The 23,230-nt window shown below is 39.8% G+C and overlaps 1 protein-coding gene across 5 annotated transcripts; it reads left to right on the top strand.

The window, feature by feature from the left end:
• The first annotated feature begins 1,839 nt into the window (after window positions 1-1,839).
• On the top strand, window positions 1,840-21,992 carry atat1 (alpha tubulin acetyltransferase 1). 5 transcript variants are annotated; one of them, XM_030063622.1, is made up of 12 exons: window positions 1,840-2,216; window positions 2,971-3,031; window positions 3,691-3,782; window positions 4,119-4,176; window positions 4,336-4,449; window positions 5,097-5,198; window positions 6,853-6,898; window positions 10,590-10,664; window positions 12,006-12,222; window positions 15,864-15,949; window positions 19,078-19,162; window positions 20,260-21,992. In XM_030063622.1, exons 1-12 carry the CDS (start codon window positions 2,125-2,127, stop codon window positions 20,552-20,554), a joined length of 1,323 nt encoding a protein of 440 aa, XP_029919482.1. In that variant the 5' UTR covers window positions 1,840-2,124; the 3' UTR covers window positions 20,555-21,992. The 5 variants fall into 5 exon arrangements, with proteins under 5 accessions (XP_029919482.1, XP_029919483.1, XP_029919484.1 ...); XM_030063623.1 differs by lacking the exon at window positions 19,078-19,162 and adding an exon at window positions 8,325-8,370; XM_030063624.1 differs by lacking the exon at window positions 20,260-21,992 and having other exon boundaries at window positions 19,078-19,245.
• The last annotated feature ends 1,238 nt before the right edge of the window (window positions 21,993-23,230 follow it).

Here is a 23,230-nt window from a genome sequence, read left to right as displayed (position 1 = left end):
CTAAGAGTGATTCTTAATGCAATATTTCACAAATGCATGGGGTGTCCGAAAACTTTTTTCCACCACTGTATATATGTGTGTGTGTGTGTGTGTGTGTGCGTGTGTGTGTGTGTATTTAAAGACCATGTGGTCAAACTGGTATGTGATGGATTAGTAATATATTTTTAATATTTTTTTTTTCAAACTATTTACAGCTACCAGTGCTGATGTAGAAATTAAACTATTTAGTATATGCTGTGACCAATTTAGTATATCATCTGGTATCTTGTAACATATCAGAAATTGGCTCATGTATTTGTTAAGGTTTCAGACACTACAACTAGGCTATTACTGCTACTGCTAGTACTACTGTTGCTAGAACTACTACCATTGATGCCTGTGCTACTACTACCAGTACTGTTACCATACTATAAATGTGTGGGGGAAAAAAATCAGTATTATAAAACCACTGTGATATTCAGAGGTATAACCAGCTTGACTGGGACCAGCATGCTGCTCTGTCAGCCTTCTTTACAGGTTTGGATGCAGTGCCACCATGTGGTCAAACTGGTTTGTGATGGATTAGTAATATATTTTTTAATAATATTAGTAATATATTTTTAGTATTTTTTTTTTTCAAACTATTTACAACTACCAGTGCTGATGTAGAAATTAAACTATTCAGTATATGCTGTGACCAATTTAGTATATCATCTGGTATGTTGTAACATATCAGAAATTGGCTCATGTATTTGTTAAGGCAATTGATCCAGGCAGTGAAGATCATAATGTGTCTGGTACATAAATGAAATGCTACTCTGAATAGACTCTGTGCCTCTGAGGCAAGATGTTTTTGGGATTGCCCCATTTAAAAAAATATATATTATAAGAATCTTGAGCAGCTACTCATCTTCAGTTACCATATTGATTTCTAGAGTTATGGTAGTAGATTATACTCTCTCATTTAACACAGTCAAAACCTCACAAGGAAATATGCTGAAGAGTTACTTACTGTACAGCAAAGTAGTCCCAAAACTCATAATTAATTAATTAACTGATTAATGATCCTCCAAATAAAACAAAAGTCTAAGACTGTGATTGCTACAGGAATTTTAAACAAGATAACGTAACGTTAACGATAATGTCTCCCAATTCTCAGAAAAAGAAACAAAAATAAACATCACCACATTAATCTGAACTTGTAATCCTCATTATTAAACACATTTTGAGTGATCCATTTATACAGTGATTTGCAGAGAGGCATCCCCATGCAAGCCAAGCTGGAAGATAGGGTGAGGCTCTTTGTTGGGCGGAGCTAGTCCTTCATAGGCCACGCCCTCTACATATGACAGGGTCACCACTGTGTCATAGACACTGCATTGAATAAATAATGAAAGAATGAAATCAGAAATAACCCATGGTCTCTAAACATCACTAGGTAGATATGTCAAGGTGGGTTACCTTCCATATGGGATTTGGCATAGCTGAGTTCAGTGATGATACTGAAATTTTGGCATTCTAATAAGGAGAAGTAATAAAGACATAAAGACATAAATGCTTAGAAGCCTGATAAAATAATTCAATCAAAAACATCTACAGGGGAGCATTCATGTTCCATGTGTTGACAATTAGTCGATGTATGCCAGGTCAAATACGCCTATGTTATCGAGTAATTATTTATTATGCCTCTCAAATAATATTATCTTCGTTTAAGTAAAACTGTCGCTTTAGCAGAAACGTTACATTATGTGAAGACTAATTTCCATGTGAGAGTGGATTGAGGGGGTCTGTAGTTTTAGGTGCAGACGCTTCTTTGTAGTCGCATCTTTTAGACACATTACGGTACTGGTTGCCGGGGAGTGACACACAACAGACACAATGAAGCTGTAGCAACAATGTAACTAGCAGGTGCCTATTTCTACAGCTTCAAAGCTTTTATTTTTGCATCACTGAGGTTCTGCCAGTGCAATGTTTTTTCTCCAGGTGGCTAGCAGCTAGCCGTGTTTTGTGCAAGGAATCATTCTAGCTAGCTTCCTTGCGAAATAGCCAGCGGTAGCCCCATTAGCTAAGCACCTGCTGGAGCTCTGCTGTAGGAATTGGCTTTGTTTCCTCTGCCTAGCTACCCACTTCATCTGTCTGAGAGACATGGAGTTTCCCTTTGATATTAACCACCTCTTCTCTGAGAGGGTCACTGTCTTGGACCAGAACCTCGCCGCAGGTCGTAAATCAGTGGGGAGGTAAGTTGGAATTGAGTGCCACCACTGTGCTCTGCTTTTTCTCTTTGTTTCGTTAGCTTACTGTTACTAGCTCCTCTCTGCAGTGGAGAAAATGTGACACCAAACTCTGAATCTTGCAGTTCAATAGCGGCTTATAAACAGCAGTGTTAGCTACAAAATGACTTTCAGTTGATTATATATAAAGCCTACTTACAGCCTAATAGAATTTTCGGTTTGGTAGATTTCTAACTTAACAAGTAGGACTTATTTCCATAAAATATCCACCCATACATCTAAGTCACCTGCCATTCCCCTCGGTCTTTCACCCCTGAAGTAACAGCACACCATGGAGGGTGACAGTGAGCACTTTAAAGCAATGCAAAAAGTTCAGATTTTTTGGAGATAAAGTGCAGCTTGATGCAATATCTATATGCCGAAATGATCAGACATATCTACTGTTTCATGCAAGGTCTGAAGTTGTGCACCATGTAATGCGTAATTTTACAAATAAGCGAGGCGGCATTAAATTGTCAGGTTTTTCAATAGAATTCGGCATCACGCTCTCTGCACACACGACAGAACGGATCATCCCGTGGCTACAGTTAACATCACAACACACCCAATGTCATTTCATCTACATGACGTCAGATAGTCAAACGCTATTGGCTGCTAATATGTCAACCAGCCAGGCCTTCCTCTTCAGTGACAGTACAGCTGCTGCTGAGGCAACATTAAATAAATCACTTTCCACTCTTATGCTTATGTTTCTTTGTAGACCAGATCTTCAAGCCCAGATAACCACAGTTATTGATGAACTTGGTAGAGCCTCAGCAAAGGTACGACTTTGTGTGTGTGTGTGAATGTACTAAGGTTGTAGGCAGTGTGTTTTTCTGAAAACATGCTGCATATTGTGCACCACACCAGTGATTTTGAATGTTTGGCCCATTTACTGCACTTCACCAACTTTTTACATAGGTACAAACCATTTTTTCATTTTCACAAAATATTATCAAAATTCTATGATTTTCAAATTTGAATTTTGGTTGAACACCCACACTATAATGTTCTATGTCTGTGACTAACTAAGTGATCACCATTCACAAACCACAGAACTGATAATTGGCTGTGTAAAGCAAATGTTTCCCTGGGGAATATTTTCCAGAGAGAACCCAATTATAAGTCACTGAAACATAATATTGCTGGTGCTTTTAGGAAAATGAATGTAGGTGACCTTATTACAGAGATGGAAGCTTAAAATATGACTGATCGCTTTTGGAAAAGATTAGCAGAAATGTGAAGTTTACATATTTTGTAGATATTTCTCTAAATGTACAGAATCACTGGTATGGTCCTTTGAGATGTGTTTCATGTCCTAGGTCATTTTCTACACCCAAGAGCCCTTGCATGCCTAGACAGCTGACTGCATGGAAGAGAAAAGTTTGCCCTGTTGCATTGAAAACCAGTGTTTAACAGTGTAAACTCTTGCTCTGTACAGGCCCAACAGCTGACAGCACCAATAACAAGTGCTTCAAAGCTGCAGTCCAACAGGCACCAGCTCTACTTACTGAAGGACGGCGAGAGAAATGGGTACCTCCCCTTTTAGCTTTCCCATATTGTGCATAAACACACGCGCACACACACTTCCCTGTGTGTTTCTGTGCTGAGGCTGGTACTGCTCAGCTGGTCTCAGTCACTTCACCAGCACTGAGTCATACCCTAGTCACAAAGCATGTACTGTAGCGGTTTGGCATAGGAGGCATGGCATTTAACTGCTCATGGCAGATGTTCACAGGAGACTGCCTCTCATTCAGTGGAAAACTAGGTTAATCATTTGTGATGTTAGCCGCCAGCCTTGCCTCAAAGTAATTCAGAGTCAAATCTTTACTAATTCCCCCTCCCCCCATCCCAAACTTCTACTTACAGCGGACGTGGTGTAATCGTGGGATTTCTCAAGGTCGGCTACAAGAAGTTATTTCTGCTTGTGAGTTGCCCCGTCATTATTTTGTGTTTTCCATCACATGCATATCCTGTTTAATGCCAAATGCTTTCAGTTGGCCATCATTTATGTATACTTTTATTTGGTCCTTGTCAGCTGTGGTGGTGTCCTCTGAAATTCTCTTTTGATGTAATTTCCCCTCAGGACCAGCGAGGGGCGCACATAGAGGCAGAGCCGCTGTGTGTTTTGGATTTCTACATTGCAGACAACTTGCAGCGACATGGCTACGGGCTTGAGCTGTTTGATTTCATGCTGCAGGTGAAGCACACAGGGGAAACTACTGAAACCAAACTCGATTACAGTGACCTTTACAGCCTGACTTGACTTGAAGAGGGCAAAACACGCAATCTGTTGGCTTTAATGCTTGCTTAGATAAGTGCTGTAATGAAACATGTTTATGAAACGTATTATAAAATAGATTTCCTGGCCCACTCCACCATTAAAGGGACAGTTCATTCATTTTGAAAAAACTGTAGGACATTAGTGGTGCTATCTTCCTCTCATTGTTACTGAGTGCTGGATACTGGCTGGATGCTTGAAATGCTAACTCTTTGCCTCCTACCATTGTAATGAACTATCCCTTTAAGACTTACTGTATGAAGCCTGAATCAGTGGTTTTTGACAAGAGTCTGCAGGTCTTGACTTAAGCTAACCGCAACAGCAGCTTATTTTCCTGTGTAGTTTATCATCTGGTGTTGAAGGTGTGTTTATCACTGCAGTAAGCCTCTGGATGGACTGAATACCTGCAGACTCTCAGGCGTTGATATTTCATGGTTGAGAGCCACTAGCCTATGGAGTGACGTTGCAGGGAACTGGAAAGACATAACACCAACATATTGCTAACAACAGTATTGTATGTGCAAACAGTTGATTGCTATGTGTTATCTTCTCCTTACCCGCTGTAGCACAAACACTTGGAGCCCGTGCTGATGGCTTACGACAGGCCCTCGCCCAAATTCCTGTCTTTCCTGTCAAAGCACTACTGCCTGACAGAAAGCGTTCCTCAGGTACAGTTTGCTGCTTTGTGTCTGCACTCTGCTATCACACTGTGTCCCTGTGTGAGCTGTTAGTTTTTGTCATATCAAAGCTGCACTAAAACAAGCTGTCTGCCTTCCAGTCCTAATGACTGACTCTATCTAAAACACTGGCTCTCCTCAGGGGGCCAGCGGAAAATGACATCTCCTTTATCTGAAAGTGTGAATTTTTTTTCTTTTATATGACTTACTTACGTGCTGTGATTACACCAGACATGTAGAGCACCTTTTTTTTTGCCACATCTCAATTTTGGTAGTTTATTTTCATCACTATTTTAAAAGTGTGGTGCACTTGTGATTGTAAATAGGTCTTTAATAATAAATTAATTGTCTCTTTATTGGCTGGGTTTATGCTGCTTATGAGAATTCAAGATATTGCACACAATAAAATAGAAAAAGGAAGCATTATCTGCTGCACTTTATTTATGCAAGATATTAAGTAACAAGGAAATAGCTGACTATATGACAGCCATCGTGGATCTGAATGTTTACAGACTTAAAGGTGAACATTTAAATGTTACAGCATCACTAGATTGCTAAGTAGGAAGCAGAGAAAACTGGCTAGGATCCCAGCTGACTAGCAATATACAAAATAGCTCTTTGCAGCTCCCTTCCTGTTCTTATGAGAAGCAACAGCAATGTTCATCATACTTATAATGTGTCTTGACTGCTGTGTGGTGTTACAGGTTCTTTTTTTCCTCTGCTGTTGCTAAGCCTAGTTATATACAAAGGTTTATGGTACTTAGGCCCTCATATTTTCTTCAAAACAAACTTGATGCCCTTCTTTTCAGTTTTTGAACCACACATATTTAATGAAGGCAGAATGCTAAAGTGAACATCAGTTTAAAACAAACTAAAGCAGTTGATCGATTTCTGCCTACATCATGTCACTGCCAGCTTTCTTTGGAAAAGCACAGGCGTGGTCTTTCTTGTGTGTGCATGATGTCAAAGAAGGACCTCTCAAAGTTGGAGATCTCAGAAAACCCAGATTTTTTTTTTTTTTATTTTACCTCAGAATTGTGGGTTGGCAGCCCTTTCAGGGGGAGATTTCCTGTTTAGAAGTTGGAAGCTTCTCTATTTGCACCTGCAATAAATGCATGGCCTGGCCAGGGAACCCATGGCTCAAAAATGCTAACTCATGGGTTCATGTGCTCGCTTGCCGATTCTGGATTTGTAGAGGCAAGGGCAAAGTGAACTCTTTAAATGGTGTGCCGGCATCAGCTGTAGCACTGGCTATTACATGAATCGTGTAACAAAAATCAACAAAAAATAACCATTATGCTGTGCATCAAGGTCAAACGAAACAATATTTTCATTTGCCTCTTTTGTGTTTTTGGTCAGGTCGACAAAACTGCCACATGAGCTCATCGCCCAAGTGGTATACACCCTAAAACATCTTAGTTTTACTGAAAAGCCAATTTCAGATAAATAGGGATATTTAGATGTGAACACACAGGGTCAGTGACACACTCAGAGTGATAATGTGTAATATCCTGTTCATTTGTTATTATTTTATGCAAAAAAAGTTTGACATTGCGGCTTTAATTAGCGCCGTTTCACATAAATGGTTCTTCAAAGTTACTGTGTTACTAAATGATGAAGCTGTTGGGTTTCTTTTTCTCTCTAGGTCAACAACTTTGTGGTGTTTGATGGCTTCTTCCTGAATCGATCAGGTATCTTTTCAACACCAACATTCATGTTTTCAGTTTTGTCATATTTCCTTTTGAAAATGGTGGTTAAGTAACTGCTTTTGTCATCTGTGGTAACATGAGCTGCGGGGCGTGGGCGCCTGTGTCTTCATAGTGCCATTTCATGCCATGCCTAATGTGGAGTGGGTGGCCTCTGGCCTTTACAGACATTCCAGTGTTATTGGCTGGAGATACACCTTACATCTCTAAACCAGCCCCAGTCTACCTGCCTTACCTTTGATCTAACTGGAAACACTGCTTGTTATGAAAAAAAGTACACTCTTGTAAATGAGTATATTTAAGCTCAGTTGTAAAACACATTTTGCATGCTATAGCTTTAGCTATAGTGAACGCATGCTTTTAGTAGCACAACAAAGCTTTAATTTCCTTGCTAAGTATATTAGCCCTTTTCGACTGTAAAAACTCAGCGAGGTGTGCCGCATCATGAAGCGGATATTGACATATCAACATCAATATCGTGATATAAGACAAGATAGCGTATAGGTTATTGAATAACGTAATATCTTGATCTGGCATACATGTTATTGTGTCCTGGTTTTAAAGGCTGCATTACAGTAAAGAGGTGTAACTTTCAGAACTGGTTGGCTATCATATCTATGTTAATAATAACCATTTGTGAACAATTTCATATGTATAAATTATTTCATGAAAACAGTCTTTCCTACAATATTGTCAAAATATTGGCATCCATGAATTCAGTCAAAAGTATTTGTAATATTTTATTTTGTCTATATTGCCCAGCCTTAGTGGTACCTCACCTGGAGCGCTGCCACTGTCCCGTGGAAGCGAGCGACACATGACGAGAAGGCTGGTTTTCATGGGTGTGCAGGACAACGAAAAGTTGCCTCAGGCTGATAGATTGTCAAAAAGCAGTTACTGTAGTTTGATGCATCACAATTGTTTGACTCAACTTCTAGTTTTACAGTGTTTGTCAGGAGTGCGACTTGAGTTATTACAAATAAGAAATTATATTTAAAGATTTCCCTGTGCTTGTGAGTGCTGGACATGGAGTGCACAGCCAAACGGTGCCTCAAAAAAAAAGAGAAAAAAGTAGCAGGACTACAAAGTACATAACATTAATTTTTTTTTACTGTTGTACCTCCTACCCTTCACTGATGGTTCTTCATTCAGTGGAAACTGAAACAAAAGGCAGTTCCAGACTGTCATGGGTTCTAAAAAGTGTCTGGTAATGGAACGTTCTGGCTTATCCTTGGTAGTCGAAAAGGGCTATATATGTATGAACTTAGAGAAAAACCTGGTCCTGATCATCGCCCGCTATAAATAAGTTGTGCATTTTAGAGGGCTGTAATTCTGGACAAGGCTCTGCAGTTAAGAGCTGATTTGCTGTTGTTCTAGTTCCAAACACTTTTGTTTCAACAAACTCTCCCAGGCTCGCCTCCCTCTCCTCTGACGGATCAGGGAATGTACGGCTTTTTGTAAGGAATTTTCTCTATTTTGTTGTTTTTGTTTTATATGCTCCCCTAGCATCCAACCCCCTTCCTTGTTTCTCTTTGTCTTTCTGTTTATATCAATGCCCCCTGTTGATGTCACACTTCCTTTCACCATCTTTCCTTACTCATAATTCTAGAGATTGTTTTTCTACTGTTTACTCCTCCCCATCACTGCTATTTCTGCCTGTCTAGGCCCAATATATGTGATATATATATCATGGCATATATTGGAACCACTGTCCCAGGCCCCAGACTGTCACAGTTTCATCATAGTCACAGCCCCTAACAAACCCCCAAACTGCCTCACTGACACAAGGAGAGCTGCCTGTGATATGACCCCTTTAAAGAGATAGTTCACCTGTTTGGAAAAATGTGATATTTACTTGCTGTTACATAGGACAGTAATGGTGCTATCTTCCTCTCATTGTTCCTAAGTGCTGGATACTGGCTGGATGCTCCAAATGCTAACCGAGGCGGTTAACATGAGGATATTAATGGTCTTAAAAATAACCACCTTAATCCACTCCAAATAAAATAAATAAATAACAGGATTGGGTTGATATCAGGAAGGATGCAGTTTTAAAATGGTAATTTGAAGAAAACTGGATAAGACGTATAGCCCGCACACCAGTACTCCGTATCAGACCTTTATTATTAAATTTCAAGAAAACTGTCATCCGTGTGTACATGGTAGCAGTATATACATTTTATTGGTGGAATGCAACAAATGATGTCAAACAAATTCTGCTACACATCATGAAACCCAAACTTTGTTTATTCAAGTGGAGAAAGGTGGTTACTTTAAAGAATGTTAGCTGGGGGGAAATCCATCTCAGTGGCAGGAGGCTAACAGTTAGCATGTGGAGCATCCAGCCAGTATCCAGCACTCAGTAACAATGAGAGGACGATAGAGCCACTACTGTCCTACACAACAGCTAGAGGGGAGTGAAATAATATCACATTTTTCAAAATGGGTAAACTCTTACTTAAGGTATCTAAATGTCTGTCAATTTGTGTGGATCCAAACTTTAAGGTATGGCATGCATCATTTTAACATCAGTAAAGCATTACTTTTCATTATTAATTTTGAGACATACATATAATTACTATAAACACTCAAGACAGTAGAGAAGATTGGTAGCCTCTACCAGTCTCTGCACTTGGTATCACTGTTAATTTTCCAGTGGTATGTTGGTGGTTAAAATGCTACAACAACATTGTGAAGCTGAACATCTAGTTTTAAACAGAATATAAATGTAGAATTCTTGTTGTCATAGATAGCTCAGATAATATTTTGAATGTGAGCATTGCTTTCTTAAAGGTGAGAACCAGGCGACCAGGTTTCTTATCTGTTCCGTCATCATGAGACAAAATCTGGAGCTGTTCCCGTGACATTAAACAGGGGAGTGGCATGTTTATCTGCACTGGTTTTATTATCGTGCCAGTGTGAATGTAAAATCATGCTGGCTGCTTTGTGTGTTCACAAAGTCAGTTTTCCATTCACTGTCAATGGAGCAGCTCCAGGAATCATTTCCTGAAAGTTATTCAGATCCTTAACTCTTTGAATCCCAGAAGCCCGTGGGCGGGCTTTGACTTTGAACAAAACCCTCTGAACAAAATCCACTTTTAATTTATTAATTGTTCATTTATTTTAATTTTCCTCAGAATTTAGACTACTTTTTTGTTAATTTTGTGGTATTTTTTGGGGTAAGTTTAATACAAATTATACAATTTTATGCTTTTTTTTTTTTTTTTTTTTTGCTAATTTTCAAACCATTATAATTTTCTACTGGTTTCTTTGTCATTTATGAGTCATTTATTCCTTTTTAGAAAAATATGTAATGAGCAAATCAGAAAGAAATTCCCTGAAATTAAGCAAGAAGCTTGTAAACAATGACAAGAAAATGGCTTGAAATTTAGCAAAAGAATCAGTAAAAAATTAAAAGAACCTCATTAGAAAATTAGCCAAAAATATAATCACCAAAAAAAAAAAAAACATGAAAATGACCACATAATTACCAAATTTAAAAAAAAATAAAATAAAAAGAAATAAAGTGAATTTTGTTCAGAATATTTTGCAAAATACCAGCCCACACATGGGCTCCTGGGTTTCAAAGGGTTAGGGTAAAAGGGAAAAGGTGATGTTTGCACCAGGTCCCAGTGATGTGTTTTTGTATGTATGCTAATTATATGCTCTTCCATAGCGGCACAGTTGAGAAAGGTTCCCCCAAAAAAGCCAGACGGAGAGATCAAACCCTACTCACTAATGGAGAGAGAAGGTGAGACATTACGAGGTCTTATATTGACTCTAATCAGTGACCAGATGGATGGTTTTCCGTGTAATCAAATGCTTTCCTGAATAACATAATCTTGGTGTTGTTTGCTGTCAAACAACCCCTCAACAAACTGGATACTACATTTGGTTTTGTGTGCAGATTTGTTGTGGAGCATAACAAAATAAATCACAATGTGTTACATGGAGATGTAACACAAGGAGAAGGGAAAGACACTGCAACATATTTATCTTTACGATCCAGTAACGATGCTACAAAAACACATGACTGGACAGTTTAGTTAGCTGGTTTCTGGTGCCATGAACTTTAAAGCATAAATTCTTTCCCATGTAGTTGTACTTGCTGGTCCATTCAAGTGCAATACACTCACCAAGTTCGGTCTGTTGATTCCTTCCCTGAAGCAAGAATGATTTCTAGTGGTGACACAAACATTTTTTTGACAGATGCACTAAAAAACACATGTTTGCTTTGGTTTCACTTTCACCATGCTTGCCAGTCCCCTCGCCTCCAAAATGGCAGAACTATTTTCTGCCACAGCACTGCCACTGTATGACCATGCAGTGGGACCCTGGGCCCATAGTGAACCTGCAGAGTGGTGCATTAGCAGTGCTGTGGCAGAAAACAGCTCCGCCATTTTGGAGGCGAGGGGACTGGCAAGCATGGTGAAAGTGAAACCAAAATAAATAGATAGGAAAGGCAGGGGAGAGAGAGGGGATGACAAAGGGCCTGAGGTCAGACTCAAACCCAGGATGCTGCGATCAGGACTCAGCCTCGACATGTGGTATGCACTCTTATCCGGTGAGCAACCGGGGGGCCAAAACCAAAATAAATGTTTGCTTAGTTTCACAGCTCGGAATGATACTGTTTTCCAGTCTGTGTCCACTTCATTCATTTTCGGCACAACACTGCTGGGGACGTTCTTGGTCCGCGACCGGGATGGAGTTCATAGATCACCCTAGTGGATGTATTACACTTGTCCAGGCCCACAAAAACGATTCTGTTGGCTCAGAAGAATTGGAACTAATGCTTTAAAAATGAAAAACATTTCAAAGCACTTTGAAATCTGAATTTCATGTCTTCCACAGTGGGTTTTGAAGCAATGAAACCTCCCATTTTCAATGACAATTTTTGATAATGCCTGTCCTGTATCCTACTGTCTGATTGAACTGTATTACTGAACTGTGGATTTAATCTCAATTTTGTGATTTTTTTATTATTATTTTTTTTATATCACATGCTCTTGAAAAAGAGACATTCATCTTTATGAAACATCAGGATTAAATGAAGGACTATCGTCTCAATCTTGTGTTTTGTTTTTCTCTCCAGTGGTACGTCAAGAGCAGAAGGCTCTGCCTTGGCCATTTGCTCCCCACCTCTCTCCCCATCGGTCGGTATCCTCCCCGTGCTCCCGCTCCCTCAGCGTGGGATCCTCCCCCAGCAGGGCCCCCCCACATCCCGTCCACCTGCCACCTGCCCCTGGGGGCAACAGGGGCCAGAACCCCCAGTCCCCTCACATCGACAGCTGCAGGGCAAGACGCACCAGGTAAGCACTGCCACACATATCACTTTTCACCCCCCATGGGTGGGGTGGAAACACTGTCACCTTGGTAGAAACGTCATCAGCACAGAGTAGAAAGATCATCAGCCTAGGGTAGAAATGTCATTGCGGCTCGGCCACCACAAGTAGAAACATCATAACCCTGTGTAGAGACATCATGACTGCAGGTAGAAACATCCTAACCCTGTGTAGAAACATCATCACTGCAGGTAGAAACATCATCACTGCAGGTAGAAACATCATAACCCTGTGTAGAAACATCATCACTGCAGGTAGAAACATCATCACTGCAGGTAGAAACATCATCACTGCAGGTAGAAACATCATCACTGCAGGTAGAAACATCATCACTGCAGGTAGAAACATCATCACTGCAGGTAGAAACATCATAACCCTGTGTAGAAACATCATCACTGCAGGTAGAAACATCATCACTGCAGGTAGAAACATCATAACCCTGTGTAGAAACATCATCACTGCAGGCAGAAACATCATAACCCTGTGTAGAAACATCATCACTGCAGGCAGAAACATCATAACCCTGTGTAGAAACATCATCACTGCAGGTAGAAACATCATCACTGCAGGTAGAAACATCATAACCCTGTGTAGAAACATCATAACCCTGTGTAGAAACATCATCACTGCAGGTAGAAACATCATAACCCTGTGTAGAAACATCATAACCCTGTGTAGAAACATCATCACTGCAGGTAGAAACATCATAACCCTGTGTAGAAACATCATCACTGCAGGCAGAAACATCATCTCTGTGGGCAGAAATGTCATCACTATACCTCCTACTAGAGTGATAGAGGACGAAGGAAAGGCAAGCTGAAGCCGCACCAGTGAACCTGAAGGGAGTAGAACAGTCATCGTACAGTTTGCCATGGTCATTTTGCTAGTACAGCATAAAATATAATAATAATAACAATAACAGTAATATGGAGGCATGCACCGCACTCACAGCAAGAAGGTCCTGGCTTTGATTCCTGGCCGGCCAGTCAGGGTCCTCTCTGTGTGGAGTTTGCATGTTCTCTGTGTGTCTGCGTGGCTTTCTGCTGGGGGCTCTGCTTTCCTCCAACAGTCCAAAGACATGCAAAACAGGGGAACTGGAGATACTAAATTGCCCCTAGGTGCAAATGTGCTCGTTTGTCTGTCTGCCCTGTGATTGGCGACTGGTCCAGGGTGTTCCCCTGCCCTCTGCCCAATGAGTGATGGGATAGGCTCCAGCACTCCCTGCATCTCTTACGGATAGTCGGTTTGGAAAATGAATGAATGAATGAATAACAATAATGCACACCTATCACATAATGGGTCCATGAATCAGTAACGTCCAAGTCCAATATCTGACCTGTGAATTACATCTGGATCAGAAATCAGATATAGATATCCAGATATAGATATCATCCCTAGTGGAGGTGTTTGGTAGCCTCAGTCTCACACCAGTGAAACTGTTAGCACTAGGATTTCTAAAAACCACGACCATGAACTCTGGTGCATCTTGTTGCAGAGAGGATCTTTGTCCTTGCTGAAGGCCTTAACTCTGTTTGTGGTAAAAGGACAGCACCTTCTTCCTGGTGTGTGATGAAACGTAGCATGGCTTTAAAGCATCCCTGTGGAGCAGATGGCTCTCCGACCCTGTTGCATGCTGGGTAAAATGATATGTAGATTGGGCTGCCAGTCTTGATGGCTTTTTACAGAAATTATTTTAATGTCTCAAAATGAATGTGGTAATGATTCACTGATGTTAAAATGCTGCATGTAGCACCTTTTTAATACCAGGTTTAAAGGGATAGGTCACTCAAAATTTCATATTATTTCACCTCCCCCTAGCTAGCTTTCACCCCTCCAGTAAGACAGTAGTGTTGTTATTTTCTCCCCATTATTGTTAGCCTCCTGCCCTTGAGGTGGACTTCTCTCTGGCTACCATTCTTAAAACAGTTTTAATACACTCAAAGAAGGTTTAACACCACTTTACAGTGATGTTTTTCCTGTTATTAACATCCAGAAGGATCTGGTATCTTCTGCACTTCCTGTATCAGTAGATTGCTTGAGTTTGCTATCATTTGTTTTCTTCATGCTGTGGCTAGCTTCTTCTCCTCTTCTCCCCTCTGTTGAACACGTTTCATGTACCTCCTGCCAGCCACCACAACAGAGGAGCAGCACAGAGAGCAGAGAACGCACAAGAACATAGTTTTACTGTTGATCTTTCTCGATGGGCAACATTTTTACGCCATTTTGTGTTGTAAAAAATCTGGTGCACGTTATCTCAAACTTTGATTATTGAACATGTAGACTAGATTAAGACAGTTATTTTTCAGAATGTCCACCTCAGTGGCAGGAGACTAACAGTTAGCATTTGGATTTGAATGCCAGGGGCTGGATGCTCCAATATCACATTTTTCAAATTGGGTAACTATCCCTTTAAATGAGGTATTGCAGTAAATCATTTGCAAAGAGTTGGGAGAGGAAGTAGCCTGTAAGTCTGTCTACTGTTCAGTAGCTACAGTGTGCAGAAAGCCAGGGTCAGTGGCAGGTCTGTTCAGCTTGGCAGTGGGACATTACATTCCTCTCATTAGTCACTTTATTGTATTCAGCACAAAGAGGCAGCCCTCACTCTCTCCTACCTATTTGTTCTGCTTGACCACTGCTTTCTTTCTTTGTGGCCTCTCTAAACACTGTTTCTTTCTCTGTCTCTTCCCCTCCCCTCCACGTGTCTGTTCACACTGGATTCATTCACCCCATTTATCTAATTTTACTTTTCACTTTCATAAATGCTGTGTGTTCTCATACTCTTTCTCCTTTTATTTTTATTGTATTGTCCTTTCATTGTAACATTTCAATAGTTCTCTTAATAGATCTCAGCTTAGCTTCCATTGATCACCCTCTGACTGCCACCATGGCCTGTTCCTTTAAAGGAGTGGCTATGGTTTCTTAGCTTGATAGATAGCCTACTTCTCTGTCATGGAGAAAAGGACTCTGGTGTTATTAGAATAATTCAATTATTTGACTGAAAGAAGAAGGAAAGAAAGACCGACAGAAAGAGCATGGCTGTGTCCTTTGAGGTCTTTTGAAAACTTTACTGTATCTGCCCAACAGACGGGAATATGATGGCTGTATCTTATCTGCTTTCTGTAATTTTTTTTTTTTTTTTTTAAGAATCCATTAAACTCTCTCTCACAAAACTACAAATACAAGACTGCCTATTGTTAATGTCAATATAACAGTCAAAAGTATGAATTAATATTAATCAAACATATTTGTACAGACTGATAGTGGCATTTCAAAGCTGGCATGAGATAAGGTTGTTCCAGCTTTCTTTTTGTGGTTTATTAATTTATACATATTTGATTTCATTGATACACCATGTATATGTTTTTTGCTTTGACATGTTTTGTTTTTACTGTTTGCTAATTATGATTTATTTACTTTTCTTTTTTCCTTTCAACTCTTTCTGTTCCCTTTTTTCTCACTCTTGTCTTTAATTGAAATTGTCTTTCTGTTTTCGCTTTCATTCCCTCTTTTACTCCTGTTCTCTCTCTTCCTTACCCTGGTCTCTATATTCTGTGTTTTCGGGTCATTCTCCTCATCTCCTTTGCTGGCTGTTGCCATTCCTCTGGTAGCCAACAGGGTCTGGTTGCCAGACACAGCCTGTACAGTCGCCACATGGGCAGAAATGCTGTCGAACTGCTGGACAAACCGCTGCCAGGTAAGCTTCAGTGTTGAGCTGCATTGCCGTGGGAAATAGAGTTTGACTAAGTACCTGATATTAAAACTCTGGTGCAGTACGCTTCATCTGTCCAATAATATAAATAATGAATATGGGCAGTTTGATTGATTACACATTCATCATCTAATTGATTAAAACTATACTGGTTATCTATGGGAATCCAATTCAACCTCAACTGGTTCTAAAGTTTTCAAATTCCACAGGTGTATATATATAAATATGTTACAATTCTAGATGCTAATCTATTTAGGGTTAGGTTGATGGATGATATCCTCCATTGTAAATGAGCCCACTCTCAGCCCTCTACCATCGTAACCTCATGATTTAAAAGCTTCCTGCTCTAGACAACAAAAAAAAGATCATTCCAGTGTCTCTGCTACAGCATGCAAAAATGTATTTATTACTTACAGTCATGTGAAAAAATTAGGACACCCCATCAAATCTTCAGTTCTTTATTAAGAAATGTAAACATATCAATTTCTGATCATGTTTTTTTTGTATCTGTAGCTTGAGGTGATGTAATTGCAGGTAAACAACAAAAATGAACCCTGTTTTACTTATTAAACAAAAGAAGTCAACAAAAATACATTTTCCAACTGAGGAAAAAAAATAGGACCCCCTATGTCCTAATAGTTAGTCTTTTCCCCCTTTGGCTGAAATAACTTCAGTGAGACGTTTCTTGTAGGCCTCTCTTCGTCTGTGACATCAGCTGGGAGAAAGTTTCTCCCACTCCTCAGTGCAGAATTCTCTCAGCTGTGAGATGTTTGAGGGGTTTCTTGCAGGCAAGGCCAGTTTCAAGTCAACCCACAGCATCTCAATAGGATGAAGATCTGGGCTTTGACTTGGCCAGAACAGAACACTCCATTTCTTACTTCTCAGACAGTTTTTAGTGGATTTACTAGTATGTGTTGGGTCATTAGCTGGGTTTCCATCCAAATCTATCGAAATTTTTGAGCGAATTTTGTCAAAATGCGCAAAAGAAAATGCGAATTTATGCCTGTTTCCATTAGTTTTGTTTTGCGATTATTGAGAGGAGAGTGCGCTGTGAGATGATGCCATAAGATAGCGTCTGTGTGTCGACTGAACAACAACAAACACTCAGCTGACACTCAACAGCTGATCAGGGACAGATTCCTGCTGAACTTGTCGGCTCTTGGGAGAAGTCTGCTTACTATTTTGGCAGCGCTAACTTCGTACCGAACCATCCTAAATAAGGAATAAGAGACTAATAATAATAGTAACAATAACTAATAATAAGACTGTAGCGTAGAAGTGTGACGTGGTATCCGGTCTAGTCATCGTTTATTCGCAAAACCTGTTTCCACGGCAAAAAGTCGCATTTCTTTTATCGATACGCTGAGAAATCCACCCCCTCCAAGCGTAAAAACTTTTTTGTGAATTCTCGGCCTTTTTTCGAATTCCTGGCGTTTCCATCCAAGTTTTTTTTTTCACAATTTCTGAAAATAGGTGGATGGAAACCCAGCTACTGTCATGTTGCAGGATCCAGTTCAGCTTCAGCTTCAGTTTTTTGACAGATGGTCTCACCTGTTCCTCAAGCCCCCTCTGACATACTGAAGAATTCATGGTGGACTCTGTGATGGAGAGCTGGCCAGCTCCTTAAACTTAAATGTTTGAGGTTTAAGTGAGGCAAGCCTCCCACACAATGCTCTGTAATGATGTTCTAATCATTTACACCTGCTCTGATAAACCTGTACACCATTAGGTCATTGAATGTGGGGGTGTCCTAATTTATTCCTCACAAGCAATTGCATTTTTTAAAGATTACATTTTACGGATTATTTTAAAATAACTTTTCTACTGTCTTGTTTGTTTAGTTATATTACTTGAATCTCTCAATATTGTTAAATGGAGATCAAATGTCCATATGTTTAACTATCTTATAAAAAACACAGGCTTTCATAGGGTGTCCTGATGTTTTCACATGACTGCATGTGCTGAAGTTGAAGCACAGAATAATCTTCATTTCTTCTGGGAAGGCATAACATTCAGGGCTGGAGTGCAAGGCTGACTTGCCATCCTGTAGATGGAAAAAAATATACTATGGATGCATGCTTTCTGAACTAAAGGGGAATTCATGGATTTTATTATCATCAATATTATTACTTATCTATCACATAGAAAATGACAGTTTGAATGGACTGTGCCTCGATAGCGGCTACAGCCAGTGTTTCCATTAGCAGGCACTGACTACAGCCGAGCATCTCTTCTCTTGCTGTTACTGTCAGTAATTACTTAGATGAACAATACAGTGATTCTGAAATGTTCCCACGGTAGCAATAAAAATAATGAAGGCACGAAGCACTGTTGCAGGCCACACACACACTGCCCACCAACACAAGAGAGGTGATCATCATGTGGAAATTCTGTTGAAATCACCCAAGCTTAATTCTGTTATTAATAATATTACTATGATCATCATGGATTCTAAGGGGAACTTATAGTGTCCTGTGGTTTAAATTGTATTTGAGAGTCTTTTTCAATCCAAAAAATACTGTAATGCCTGAGAAAACACTGAAAATTATTTTACATGACATGGGCAAATCTAAAGATATTGGTATTGGCAAAACAAAAGCCATCAAAAGTGTCAGTATTTAAAGAATGCCTAAACCCCAACCCAAATCTGCCCCCAAAGGCCAGGCATCCCACTTTTCACCGTTAGAGGATCTGGCGTTGGTGTTTAGTGACTCTATAACAGGGGTGTCCAATCACGTGCCATGGAGGGCCGAGAGGCTGCAGGCAAAAACTCCACCAGGTGACTTCACTGATTCCCTCACCTTCAAGAAGAGAGAGGGGGCTAAACAGTGAAATCAGCTGGTGGAGTTTTTGGTTGGAATGAAAACCTGCAGCCTCTTGGCCCTCCATGGCACATGATTGGACACCCCATACAAGTTAAACTATAGGTGCCACAGTTTGAACTTAATCCTCAACTGAAACCCTCAACCAAAACTGATTCTGAAGGAATGCGTCACGTCACACTGAAAATTCCCTCATTACATCTACACCATTTCTGTCCAGCTCAGTGCAGCCACACACGGCGGTTTGTGGCTTTGCTCTCCCTCATGTGTTAGTACCTTGTGCCTCCTCAGGTCTGAGACCAGTGGGGGGACAGTCATACGCACTGGGACACACAGACACACACAGGTTGGCCTGTATTCACACACCACAAAGCAGGTATTTACTTTAATGTACTATAGACACTTGGACATCTATCTTGTCATTGTCAGGGAGCCTGAAAGAGAAAACCCAGAATGTTATTGTTGACCTTCTTCTCCATCTTTAGCTGGCATGATTGCATCTCATTATATCATCCCTGTTCTTACTTCTGTCTGACCCTTTTGGGCACACACTGTAGGGATCGACCAATTATTGGTCCCAGCCGGTTATCAGGGCCGTTATTCAGTATTTTTTACAATCATCAGCATCTCAATTTTGATTTACATGACGGCTGATTTGAAAACCACTCAGGTGCCCCCTATCCATCTGAAAGACAACAGAGCAAAAGCAAGCGGGCGGGGCAAGGTCTCTAATAATACAGTTCCAACTTTAATTTCCTGTCTTCACTAGACTTCAGGGAGGGCAAACATTTTTGTATTGCTATGCTGACCTTGAATTTATGTTGAATTTCTAAAAATTGAATTAAAATGAAATCACAATTCAGTTAAATTACAGTACATTAGTTGCATCAAGATCAGAATCATGCAGAATTAGATTAATACTTGACATCCTAATTATAATTGTTTTGTTTTTATTTGATCGTTTTAAAATGTTTTACCTTTTTAACTTATTTAATTTTGTTGATATTTAAAAATTATTTCTCACCGTTATACATACTTTCAATAATTGTAAAATTAATTGTAAAATAATTGCTAATTGTAGTATAGTCCTTAACTTTGTCTAAAATGGAGCAATATGTAATATCAAATCACAATACTTAGAAAGTCACAATAATTCCTTGCAGATTCCCGTCAATACTGGATTTGTGTTTAAGTTAGTTATATAGAAACTTATTTATTAAATTTATTGATTGCAAAACACGGCATTATTATTTTGGGAACATTCATGCACTTTATTTTTCAAACAATGTTAAACATTTGTTATTCCAAGCAAGGTTTGTTTGTGCAATTTTCAAATTTACTACAAATGAATATCGGCCCTCAACACCGGTTATCTGTCCTTGATTACTAATAGTCTGGCCATGAAAAATCAATTTGAGTCGATTTCTGTTCTGTACGTCTTTATCCTCTCTCCCATCGTTACCCTGCATCTAGGTCCCAGGCTGTCCCGCTTCCACCTGTGTCTGCTTCCAAAAAGGCTGACACGTGCAGCCAGACCGTCGTAGGGACCGCAGGGGCAAACGGTGAAGCCGGTGGCATCAGGAAGGAGATCACATCGCTGGAGCAGCTCCAGCATCCAGCAGGAGGCACGCTGCGCAGCCACAGAGCTCTGCTAGAGAAGCAGAGCGACGGAGCCAGGGGAGGCTGGTCCTGGGCTGTGGGACAGAGCTGCTGTACAGCCCAGTGGGTAAAGCACAAGCAAGAATATAGGAGCACCCGTCCCTGGTGATGGACAGGCCGGTGTTCTCACAAGAACTGACATTTCCATCCTACTTTGTGGAAGGCTGAAAACAGTGTCACATTTTAGAAATGCTCAATACTTTTGCCAAATGTGCTCTGCCAGCTGAACTTGCATTTCGGCATTACCTCCAGAGGTCATAAATGCACAGACTGGAAAGAGAAGTCTCTTTATACCTGGTATACCTCACGTTTCATGGTCATTTCTTGTAGTTGGTTTGGGTACAGATTTTCAAACTGTCAGTGCAGAGCCACTGGTAGGTCTCAGTGTGGAGGTAGGTCCATCATTTTTATTTATTTTACACTAGAGTTTCACTAAAATAACACCAACGTGACTGAACCTGAACATAATTTCCAAATTTTTGTACGAAACTGGCCTGACCTGTTGGCCTCGGGTTGTGTATCCGCATTCTAGTGTGAATCAGTTGCAACATGACACTATCAAGATATTTTACCCATAATAATGATGGCACAGGCATTTCTGCAATATGTCGTATGCAAGATAATCATCTGTGATACATTGTGATATCTGTAAGTGAAGAAGAAATACCCCGGAAAAGGCAAAATAATTTTTCAATAAGCAGGAGTCAGTGGTATTTTTCAGTGTTTTAATATGCACCCTCACTGCAGCGTGAACGTGACAGAACATAGGAACTCAGATGTGCATCTGTGCAAATGAAGTTGAAAACTCAAATACTGATACTTGGCACAAGTGTATGGATAAGATATCACAAGAAGGAGTATCGCAGTATATTGTGTTATCGATTTACTGTTCCACCTCTAGTGGAGACAGGTGGGTGGTGGGAAGGCGACATCAATGCATTCCTTTCTCAGTAATAAAGGGCAGGAAATTGTAAATCACTCAATTTAGGCACAAGTTCTGCACCGTCACTCAGCCTAATGGTGAGGAAGCCAAGTCAAGTCACATTTATTTTCATTCTTCCCTCTCCAGAAGGAGATGTAGTGCACGACATGGCTGTTCTTTGCCTGGAAAAGTCATCATGTGCTAACATTGGATTTCCTACTCATTTAAATGACCTGTCCTGTCTAACAAATACTAATGCATTTTAGTGATTTGCTCATTTTTACTTTAAGACAATGCTTTACATCTCCGTATAAAATAAAAACAGAAGTCACCGTAATGATAAATATAGGTGCAATGAGAGATAAACTACTTTTAACACCTTTAATTCATTTCACAAACTGTTTGTTGGCTCTCAGGCAAGTGCTAATTTTGAGGAGCAAAAGTTTTCATCGACACTTTTTCCAGAACGAAAACGAAACAAAAATGAACCTTGTCAAAATGAACCTTGTCAAAAATGCCAAAAAAAAAAACAGACAATGAAAAGACAACTCCCGACCTCAGCTTGGCAAAGTTTTGACATTGAGTTCAGCATAAAAACAAAAGCTGGTGTCCCTTCTTTCAAAAATTATATATATAAAAAAAATCTACTGGGCTGTTCAGTTTTATGTATCTATTTATTTATTGTGAGAAAACATGGACTCTTGTCTAAACAGTAATCACCCAAATTCAGTTGCCTAAATTTCATTTTTTCATGGTCAATTTCTGAGGCTAAAGTCATGCTTTTTAAAGATTTCATGTTTTTTTAAGTAGTTTTTTTAAACAGTTTGGTAGTTTTTTAAAAATATACTTTTAAAATATTTTATTAATTTAGTTCTGTTTTTTTTTTTTTTTTTCACGGTAAAATGACTTAAAGTTTTGGAAAATATATTTTTAAGCTCATCTCCTTTCTAACTTAACCTGTGTAGAACATGACCAGCAAACTTCAAATTACATCCACAGCACATTATCCCATTGAAAAAATGATTTAAAAGTTTTTAAAACATACTTAGCCATGTAATAATAAAGTTTTGTTTTTTGGTTTGTTTGTTTGTTTTTTTTTAAACATTTTTTAAATGGAACAGTGTGTCTTGGATGTTATTTAAGTTTGCCAGTTGTATTCTACACAGGATGTTTCTGTAAAAAGGAGACCCCCCTCACCGGGTAAGAGTGTGTACCATGTACCAAGGCTGGGTCCTGATGGCAGCGTCCTGGGTTTGAACCCGACCTCAGGTCCTTTGCTGCAATGTCATCCTCTCTCTCTACTGTGACTGTCAAATAAAGCAGAACTTCCAAATATTGCCTAATTTCTTGGACACAACTCGTCCGATTAACATGATTAATTTTGTATATTTTTTACTTGAATTTACGTTTCATTTTTCATTTAAAAAACTGTTAAATTGTTTTTAAACAAGCGACTGTGCTGGAAAAGGACAGTTCAGAATAAAAGAGCTGCACTGGATGTCTTTTTTGGGTCACAGTGAACTCTTGGAAGAGGACACAGAGGAGCGTTTCCAGGCGTCTCTGAGAAACATGCTTGGTGTGAAGTCACACATCCTTAGAATTGATATTAATGACAAAATTGAGAGATGAAAGGAGGAAGGCTGTTTCCCCCTTGTTGATGTTGTGGTGCGGTGCCTCTGCTGGCTGAGCACAGAGGACTGTAATGGTGGGTTGGGGCAGAATGATGGGAATGCACAAAGTGGTGACCATTAGGCTGTTGACTGCTCTAGCTTGGAAACCACTTTATCTGCCATATACTGTAAACAGCCATTCTGCCTTGAGGGAAGGAAAGGCAAAGAGACGCTACAATTACTGGCAGACGTG

The sequence above is a fragment of the Myripristis murdjan genome, chromosome 11 (assembly GCF_902150065.1).
Source record: "Myripristis murdjan chromosome 11, fMyrMur1.1, whole genome shotgun sequence".
Lineage (NCBI taxonomy): Eukaryota > Metazoa > Chordata > Actinopteri > Holocentriformes > Holocentridae > Myripristis > Myripristis murdjan.
This window is presented reverse-complemented; position numbering and strand designations above follow the sequence as displayed.